The 10,842-nt window shown below is 40.2% G+C and overlaps 1 protein-coding gene across 1 annotated transcript in view; it reads right to left on the reverse strand.

The window, feature by feature from the left end:
* GRB14 (growth factor receptor bound protein 14) overlaps positions 1-10,537 on the reverse strand; it is a 133,163-nt gene extending 122,626 nt beyond the window's left edge. Inside the window, exons 1-2 of the mRNA XM_060106415.1 lie at positions 10,347-10,537; positions 8,962-9,094 (exon numbers count right to left, since the gene is read on the reverse strand). Of these exons, the coding sequence (XP_059962398.1) occupies positions 8,962-9,094; positions 10,347-10,537 (324 nt within the window). The remainder of the gene's footprint in view (positions 1-8,961; positions 9,095-10,346) is intronic.
* Between the last annotated feature and the right edge of the window lie 305 nt (positions 10,538-10,842).

Raw genomic sequence — 10,842 nt, forward strand, 5'->3', positions numbered from 1 at the left:
CTCAAATCAGTGTATACTTATACAATGGAGTTTATTACTATGCCATATAAGCTGACATGATTCAAAGCAACAACCATAAAACTGCAGAAAGCTTTTTTATACTAAGATCCACATTTATATTGAACCATGAATGACTCCAATTTTCCTTCTCCTGGTAAAACATAATATATGCCCCTAGAGAAAAACAAATCAGAAGCTGAGCTTTCAAAGAAGTAAAAAATAAAAGTCATGTTGCAGATAAAGGTTGGACTGCAAGTGTATCCTGCAAATTAACTAAAAATTAGAGGCAACCTTCAAACTGGAAATAAAACCTTGATGAGCAAAAGATCTGCTAGGCGATTTAAGTTTTAAAATAGGAAGAGACAGCTGTCTTCTGTTACAGACAAAGGTAACTAGCATGAAGTAGGGAGGATCCTGAGTTGATAGCTCCTGTCATCAGAGGCCAAGGGACCTCAATAAGATGCAGGCTCAGGACAAGGACCAAGGAAGATGACCATCACTGAAGGGTGGCATCAACTGAAACCACTGTCAAATAAATGCCCTTCATGTGAATTAAATGATTTGAGGCAAAGGTGTTGGATACTGTGAACTGTGGAGGCTAAGTCAGCCAAATTAATCAGTGGGTTACCGTGTATCATTCATATATTATAAGAATTTGTTTGTGTGTCAACTGTTTTTTGCTTGAGCTTTTCTTCCCCAGGGTACTAGTTGTCCATTGTTTCCTCCCCACCTCCATACATCATACCTACTGGACTTGCACTTCCTACTCACAGAATCTGTTCCATAACCCTTGCTGAGTGAGCAACGGTCCAGGCCCCTGTTTCCCCTTGGCCAAAGCTGACTGAATAAGAGTGGAACACACTGGGTTAACAGCTCTCTCCGAAGATAGATTCCAGTCAGTTACCACGTGCTAAACCAGTAATAGGAGGAAATATTTATTCCAACAGGGGTAGCCACTGGGGGCCACATGCAGTGACATGCAATCAAGACAAGCAAGACTGTAGAGAAATGTCAGAGGATAAAATGGATTTAGAAAAAGAAGCAGAGACTATGTGCTGTTTTTATGGGAAAACAAAAGAGAGAGAATGGAGAAAGTGTCTATTATATTTTCTGCAAATATATGAAATTTACATTTCATTTTACATTATATAGGATTTTGTAAAATGGCCGAGGGGACTTAAATACAATTAATATGCTGTTTACATAAATTTAAATTGCCAGACACCTAATTTAAAGATTTTGAAACATAACCAGCTTGTAATTTGAGGATTTCATGTATCATTCCAAGTAAGACAATTTGATTATGAATGATTTTAAATGATACCAAGGAATTTTTATTTTTGTTAGGGAATAATGGCATGTTGGTTAAATGAAAAAATGTACTTTTCAGCAATGCACACAAAACTAGGTAGGGATTCAGTGACAGGATGTCCAGGTTTTACTTCTTTTTAAGTAATTTATTTATTGTACTTCAACAAATACAATAAAAATTTCAAAAAGGAATAGATGAAGTAAATGAGACAAAATCTTGATAAATGCTGAATCTGGAAAACGAGAATATGAGGGCATAGTTCATTGCTTTCTACTTCTGTGTATATTGGAGAAATGAATATTTGAGTTTGGATAATGCAGCAGCCACACAAGAACCACACATACAAGTTCCCCACCTTACAAATTAAGATCGTTACTGACATCATGAAGGAATGACATCAGAGGCCATTTAATTTGGGGACAGAGATGAACTTATTTTTTGATAGTACCTGACATGTGAGATGAAAACGAAATCAAAGGCAGAGCATGTGGAAAATAATTTCTTAATTATTTGGAAGATGGTTTTTATTTTCCTGAGATAAAAAAAAAGGTTTAACTCAATACGGAATAAACCAAAAACAGTGTGGTGAGGGGCAAACACATTCAGAAATGACATTCTTTTTTATCTCCCTTTATCTAAACTGTGGAAGCATGGGCAAATCACTTCCTGTTTATGTACTTTTAAAAAAAATTTTAAGTGTGGATGACAGACCCACTTCCTGGCTTTAGTGTGACTGTGGACTGTAAACTACACACAAAATCTGGTTATTAATAAAACTAATAAACCTTACTTGTTCATAGATCAATTATTTGATAGATTTTTCATATCAATTTTAGGAAGAAGATAGAAAAAAGCTACAGGAAAAAAAACACAAAGAGACAGTTATATTTGTGGAAGGAAAAAAAAAAAAAAAGGAATCCAGGTCCTTAGGTGGAAATTATCAAATGGTATTTGTTGCCTCTGCTTTTGTATTATGGGCAGAGTTGTAACTAACAACAATTGATATAGGTTTATTACCGTGCTACTCTTATGGTTCTCAATTTCTGTGGAAATTGTACCTTCCTAAGAAAGGGCTGTCAAAGCCTCAAAAAATCCAATTTTCATACCTCAACATAATAAAGGCCATATATGACAAACCCACAGCCAACATCATTTTCAATGGTGAAAAACTGAAACCATTTCCTCTAAGATAAGGAACATGACAAGGTTGTGCACTCTCACCACTATTATTCAACATAGTTTTAGAAGTTTTAGCCACAGCAATCAAAGAAGAAAAAGAAATAAAAGGAATCCAAATCGGAAAAGAAGTAAAGCTGTCACTGTTTGCAGATGACATGATACTATACATAGAGAATCCTAAAGATGCTACCAGAAAACTACTAGAGCTAATCAATGAATTTGGTAAAGTAGCAGGATACAAAATTAATGCACAGAAATCTCTTGCATTCCTATACACTAATGATGAAAACTCTGAAAGAGAAATTAAGGAAACACTACCATTTACCACTGCAACAAAAAGAATAAAATACCTAGGAATAAACCTACCTAAGGAGACAAAAGACCTGTATGCGGAAAACTATAAGACACTGATGAAAGAAATTAAAGATGATACAAACAGATGGAAAGATACACCATGTTCTCGGATTGGAAGAATCAACATTGTGAAAGTGACTATACTACCCAAAGCAATCTACAGATTCAATGAAATCCCTATCAAAGAACCAATGGCATTTTTCACAGAACTAGAACAAAAAATTTCACAATTTGTATGGAAACACAAAAGACCCCGAATAGCCAATGCAATCTTGAGAAAGAAAAATGGAGCTGGAGGAATCAGGCTCCTGGACTTCAGACTATACTACAAAGCTACAGTAATCAAGACAGTATGGTACTGGCACAAAAACAGATATATTGATCAATGGAACAGGATAGAAAGCCCAGAGATAAACCCATGCACATATGGTCACCTTATTTTTGATAAAGGAGGCAAGATTACACAATGGAGAAATGACAGCCTCTTCAATAAGTGGTGCTGGGAAAACTGGACAGCTACATGTAAAAGAATGAAATTAGAACACTCCCTAACACCATACACAAAAATGAACTCAAAATGGATTAAAGACCTAAATGTAAGACCAGACACTATCAAACTCTGAGAGGAAAACATAGGCAGAACACTCTATGACATAAATCACAGCAAGATCCTTTTTGACCCACCTCCTAGAGAAATGGAAATAAAACAAAAATAAACAAATGGGACGTAATGAAACTTAAAAGCTTTTGCCCAGCAAAGGAAACCATAAACAGACGAAAAGACAACCTTCAGAATGGGAGAAAATATTTACAAATGAAGAAACTGACAAAGGATTAATCTCCAAAATTTACAGGCAGCTCATACAGCTTGTAATCAAAAAAACAAACAACCCAATCTAAAAATGGGCAGAAGACCTAAACAGACATTTCTCCAAAGAAGATATACAGATTGCCAACAAACACATGAAAGGATGCTCAACATCACTAATCATTAGAGAAATGCAAATCAAAACTACAATGAGGGGGCTTCTCTGGTGGCACAGTGGTTGAGAGTCCGCCTGCTGATGCAGGGGATGAGGGTTCGTGCCCCGGGCCGGGAGGATCCCACATGCCGCGGAGTGGCTGGGGCCGTGAGCCATGGCCGCTGAGGCTGCGTGTCCGGACCCTGTGCCCTGCAGCAGGACAGGCCACAGCAGTGAGAGGTCCGCGTACAGCAAAAAAAAAAAAAAAAAAAAAAACTACAATGAGGTATCACCTCACGCCAGTCAGAATGGTCATCATCAAAAAATCTACAAACAATAAATGCTGGAGAGGGTGTGGAGAAAAGGGAACCCTCTTGCACTGTTGGTGGGAATGTAAATTGATACAGCCACTATGGAGAACAGTATGGAGGTTCCTTAACAAGCTAAAACTAGAAATACCATACAACCCAGCAATCCCACTACTGGGCATATACCCTGAGAAAACCATAATTCAAGAAGAGTCAAGTACCACAATGTTCATTGCAGCTCTATTTACAACATCCAGGACATGGAAGCAACCTAAGTGTCCATCGACAGATGAATGGATAAAGAAGATGTGGCCCATATATACAATGGAATATTACTCAGCCATAAAAAGAAACGAAACTGAGTTATTTGTAGTGAGGTGGATGGACCTAGAGTCTGTTGTACAGAGTGAAGTAAGTCAGAAAGAGAAAAACAAATACCGTATGCTAACACATATATATGGAATCTAAAAAAAAAAACAAAAATGGTTCTGAAGAACCTAGGGGCAGGACAGGAATAAAGATGCAGATGTAGAGAATGGACTTGAGGACATGGGGAGGAAGAAGCAGAAGCTGGAACAAAGTGAGAGAGTGGCATGGACATATATACACTACCAAATGTAAAATAGATAGCTAGTGGGAAGCAGCCGCATAGCATAGGGAAATCAGCTCGGTGCTTTGTGACCACCTAGAGGGGTGGGATAGGGAGGGTAGGAGGGAGACGCAAGAGGGAGGAGATATGGGGATATAGGTATACATATAGCTGATTCACTTTGTTATACAGCAGAAACTAACACAACATTGTAAAGCAATTATACTCCAGTAAAGATGTTAAAAATAAATAAGTCATGGGGATGTAATGCACAGCATGGTGACTATAGTTAATAATACTGTATTGTATATTTGAAAGTTGCTAAAAGAGTAGATCTTAAAAGTTCTCATAACCAGAAAAAAAAATCTGTAACTATGTGTGGATAGATGTTAACTATACTTATTGTGATCATTTCAGAATATATACAAATATCAAATCAGTATCTTGTACACCTGAAATTAATATGTTATATCTCACTTTATATACTTCAATTTAAAAATAATTTTTAGGGCTTCCCTGGTGGCGCAGTGGTTGAGAGTCCGCCTGCCGATGCAGGGGACACGGGTTTGTGCCCCAGTCCGGGAGGATCCCACATGCCGCGGAGCGGCTGGGTCCGTGAGCCATGGCTGCTGAGCCTGCGCGTCCGGAGCCTGTGCTCCGCAACGGGAGAGGCCACAACAGTGAGAGGCCCGCGTACAGCAAAAAAAAAAAATAATAATAATAATAATAATAATAATTTTTAATAAAAATTTTTAAAATTAAAAGAAATCCGATTTTCAGGTCCTAGCTGTGACACCATCAGCCACATACCATTTCTTAGCCTCAACTTACTCATCTGTAAAAGAAGAGTGCTTCACCTAGTTGATCTCAAATATCTCTTCCAGCTTGAACATTCCATGACACACTGTTTTTCACAGGTGATTTTTTATCTTTAAAGTCTTCAGTAGCTTTATTTTGAATTAGTTATCTTACATAAATCCTGGAAAGCAATTAAGCAGAGCTACTACACAAACTGAGTCCAAGCACAAAAATAACCTGGGGGGAGACAAACTCGAGAAAAGAACTGATTCTTTTGCAAGGGCTAAATATATCTTATTCTTTCCCCTTCTTCAAATAATAAGTGCTAAAGCATGATTTCCCAGTAAATTTCAATCAGAAATAGAAAAAAAAGTAAGACACCTAAATGCATAGGTTAAGTCACTTTTCATATAAAATTTAAATTGCAGGTAACTTTTCTGAACCATGTATATGGAACATACACTTTAAATCTGCTTCATTGATAAACACAAAGAAATATGCTTTAAAAATATATCTGGCCAGTACTATTAAAAAAAAGTGGGGAGAGGGAATAAAGAATCCAGATTTTATCTCAATCTAGTTCTTATTTTAAAATAAAAATACTGCAAGCATACAGTATTGTATACTTTGAGACATTTTATTTGCAAAAAGAGATAAAGCATATCCTATTTGCAGCTTCAATGCATTTTACCACTCATGCATTATGGAGACATCCCAAATTGTAAAACAAGAAAAATATTTATGGCCTGTAAAATGATTTTTGACTGTGGTTTTGAAAGGCCACATGAAATTTAACATTTCCAGTCTGGATTCTTTCAAACTTTCTGGTCATTTATTTATAAGTAACAAGTGCAATTCTTCACTTTTTCTATGGGGAGAAAAGAATTGCTAAAATGACTGGAATGGTTAAACAAAACAAATGAAAGAGAGACGATAAAGAAATGAGACATCATCTCCTATAATGTTTCAGTCATAAATAATAGCCAATAAAAACCTAGCACATATAGTCATTTACCTCATCTCAACCAAAGGTCAGAGATAATTGGGCCTGAAATATCATCTTGTAAAAGGGTAATCTGTGTCACAAAGACACTGAGCTTGGGAGAATTACTGACAGAGTCATCTGTTCCCAAAACCTCCCTCATTCCAAAGAACTGAGCATATACAAAGGAATAAAAACAAAGGATCAGTTCTAAATGCAAAGTCCAGGTGGGGAAAAGGGAACATAAAAGAATGCGAAAAGGAACCTTCCTCTTCCCCAACTCTGGGATAACCTTCTCTTCATGGGGACCCCCAACCTTTGGGCCAAGGAAGACAGAGGGAGCAGGAAAGGCACTTCTCAGGTGGAAACACCCCTTTGGGACTGGTCTCCAGGAGTCAGGCCAGAACTCTGCTCCTGCAACAGCACAGCTGTCTGTGTGGGCGCAGTGCTCTCTGAAAAGGTCATCGTGGAAACAGGACACAAGGCCAAAGCAGGAAACCAGTCAGAGTCAAGGGTAGCATAGCACCCTTTTCCCATGTTGCCAATTTGCTAAACCTGACCTGAAGAAATGTTATTCCCCAAGATCAGACATCTTACTCTAGGCTGATGACTACCCATACTTAGGCCACAACCTTTACTTGATCCTGACACTCACACCCACTCTCTTTCTCATTTTTCTCCCTCTATTAACTTAAGCATAAAACATTCTTTCCCTATTCAAAACAAACGCTGCCCCTTGGACACATCTGGTAGATGAGGCATTCTCCCAGTGCTCATTCACAAAATTAAAGTCGGAGTAGACCCTGTCCTCTCTCCTTCCTCTGTTCAACTCCTAAGTCTTAACCCAACCCCAAATCAAAGTCCCACCTTGATAAACACCCTTCGAATGGCATTTTTGCCCAGCTCAGTGCCTCAGTGCCTAGGATGGTGCAAGGAACATAGCAGGCCCTCCATAAATAGGGAAACAATGTATTAAATTCCCCAAATGCCTATTACGCCATCATTAGATATTTCCTTTTCCTTTATCCAAAATCGATTTTTTCCACCACCATGATGCACAGACAAATCTATCATCTACATTCCCATCTTATATCTTAACCCCAAAGCCAAGCTCTTAAAAGGCCCAGACATTTCAGCAGGGCTGTTTTTTCCTTGGGCTCTGTCTTTACAGCTCTTGAAAGAGTCTCCTCCTTGATCATCTCCCCATCCAAAGTCTCAGTCCCACATACTGAAGGACTTGCCTCCCCCATCAAAGACTCTAATTCAGAATATACCTCTGCTCCGGGAATATTTACTCCCACTTTCTCCAATCCTTATCCAAAAAGCACATGTACCAATTAAACTGCAACCCCCTCCCTCCCCCCCAAAAACAAGTATATAAGCCTTATTATACCAGACATCCATCAAAATATAACATCCCATGGAATGCTTCTCTACTGTCTCTATTATTACTGTATGTTATCAAGAATTCATCTATTTCCTGGGGCACTTCCTTCATTCCTAAAACTATAAACACACATTACTGAACCCATCACAGGTAGTAAAAGTCCTGAAAAAATGAAGGAGAACAACAGATGGGGGGAAATAATTGACTGTCTTCTCCTCTCTGTTCATTATCCCTCTCCTTGCTGCAAGCATCTGACTATTTAAATTTATTGCTTCTACCCTTGCAAGAACAAGGTACATTTTGCATAGTGAAGCTTCTCTTTGTTTTGTTGATTCAAAATTGGGAGAAAGCATATTCAAAAGAGGTGGGATTATCCTAGGATACACTAATTTTTTTTTCAAAAAATGTATAATTGTTTTGGATCTCCCCATAGTTGCTTGGTCCTTGATGTCTAATTTGCTCAAGTCAGTCCCAAAATAGAAACTTGAAAAGAAAGAAAATCATAAAAATTAAGTTCATAAGCTAATCATCACTTACAAGTCACCTGCCTTCTGCAGCCAGTAGCCTCCAAACTGAGGAATTCGCTGAAATGAAAGAAAACCTGCGGAGTCCAAAACTCCTATTACCTTTCACCACAGTTCACCGTTATCACTTTCCTTTAGTAAATAACATTGGCTTGGGTTGAAAACGTGAAAGATTAAAGAAGGTATTAAAAGAACCAGTCAATCCCCTTCTCACCCCAACACCACTGCCAGCCCTTCCAATTTCTGACTTAAAATCATTCAGCTGTTATCATATATAACTCTCCCACCTACAATGTGAATAATAATAGCTCCCAGGCTCTGTACTTTACATATATTCTTTCATTTAACACATCCCAAAAGCCTGACATGTAAGTTTTAAAGTTCCCATTATACAGATGTGAAAACTGAGACCCTGAAGGAAACTAATGGCTACGAACTATATCAGTCAATAGAGTTATTTAAAATAGGCCATGCTAATACTTTGTTAATAGTGTAAGAGTATCTTAAAGATTAAATGGATGTAGAACTCCTAAGATTTTTTAATTAGAACACTTTTAAATGCATACCTGTTTTTTCCTTGAATTTGCTTTGGGAAACAGGCTTGCTGACAACACAGATGTAAATGGAGAGCAGCATAGCTCAGGAAAAGGGTTTGGAATAGATGGCATTTCCAGAACATCAAGATCTTTCTTTTTTCTCCTACACCAAGAGAACATAGAATGTAATTTACATAAAACAGAATGTAAAATATAATTGCTGTCAGGATTAAAAAGTTAAGGCCAGCATGCACCACTGTGACAACACTAATATTATATAAAGTATATGGCAAAGGTCTGTGGTGTACTTTCTATGGGTCAAAATAAGTTAGTTAATTGATATAAATCAATCTTCCTTTGTATTCCTTTTTGGGGGGCCTTTAAAAAAAAATCACCAGGCCTGGAAACCCCATTTCCAGCACTTCTGATAATTTTCCTGAAGCTGAAATACAGACTACAGAATTATTGATGCAAAAATCATCCTGAGGAGCTAGATACTGTTTTGCATCTGCTAAATTGACAAAGTCTATAAACATTTACTGAATTCATCCCTATGCTATTTTACTAATCACTTTTGGAAGTTATGGTTTATTAATTATAGCTGTGGTTCATCGCACTTCAAATTTCATTCACAATGTTGCCCACACACAGTCTGTTGATTTTTCAAGTGCTTATAGATACTAAACTGCAAGGCAGTGTTTTTGAGAAGGTTAAGTGAATAGAACTTGCTAGTGTTAATGTACTCTAGTCCACTGCGGAGTAATTTTAACTTCAGTGAAGTTGAAGCACTTTGAAAATCTGAAGAAGAAAAAAAAAACACCACTTAAATGTATGAATATAAAGGACTACAGATTTTTGTATTGTTGCATCCTTTTTCTTTCCTGAAGTATGTGCGAAATTGTGAACTCTACAGGCACTTAGTGCTGAATGCTATGGAGACTGGGAAACCTTTTAAAGCCTCTATTCTTTCCTGCTGAACAGCAAGACTGCTCAAATGTCAATCCGTGCTTTGCCTCTCCAGGGTCGCTGTAAGACTCTATGTGGGAGGTGAACTCATTTATTCTATGATTTTTTAAATATATGAAAGAAAATGATTTTTTTTTTTAATGCAGGACCACGAAGCAAGAAGGAAGGGGGCTGGCCAGCCTGGAGCTCGGCCTCCCAGTTCACACCGACGGGCAGAGGCGAGAGAGATCCGAAGCTCTCAATGAAACGGTGATGCTATTTATAAGGCGCCGAGAGATCGCAATGTCCTGCTGATCCGGTAGGAGCCTGCTCAAAGGCAATTGTCTTCAGAGAGTTTCACAAACTTGGCCCCGCTCTGGGCACATGGCTCGCCCCCTAGGACCGCCTCCTCACCCCTTCGCCGGCTGCCAACCCAGGACACTCCCCCGCGCCCTCCGAGGGCTGCCTACCTGTCTGCAGCACAGCCGCGGGTCCCGTCCGGAGGGGGCAGGAGCGCCCGCGCGTGCAGCCAGGGTGCCGGCACCAGGTCGCGGGCGTCGCCCCTCCCCTGGGCAGCGCCGCACACCTGGGCGGCCAGCGGCGAGTCTCGGGCAGCCGCCCGACCCGCGGCGCTCTGCCCATCTTGCAGGGAAGTGGTCATTGTCGCCGGCCGGGGAGCTCGGGCGTCATGGGAGACCCGGCGCGTGGGGAGAAGGAGGTCGGGCGGCGGGAGGCGAGGTGCCGGCTCGGCAGCCAGAGCACGCTGCAGGTGCGGTGGCCTCGCCGCCTGCGCTCCGGGCCGGGGCGGCTCAGACGCTCGGCCGGGCGGTAGGCGAGGCGGCGGGGGAGGGGAGGGGGCGGAGGAGGAGGGTGGGGAGAGGGGAGGAGCGGCCGGTGGGTGGGGGCCGCGGGCGGCGGGGCGAGGCGCAGTGGGGGCGGGGAGGGCGCCGGGCGGGCCCCGCTCGG

Source organism: Mesoplodon densirostris, chromosome 8, assembly GCF_025265405.1.
Source record: "Mesoplodon densirostris isolate mMesDen1 chromosome 8, mMesDen1 primary haplotype, whole genome shotgun sequence".
In the NCBI taxonomy this organism is placed as follows: Eukaryota; Metazoa; Chordata; class Mammalia; order Artiodactyla; family Ziphiidae; genus Mesoplodon; species Mesoplodon densirostris.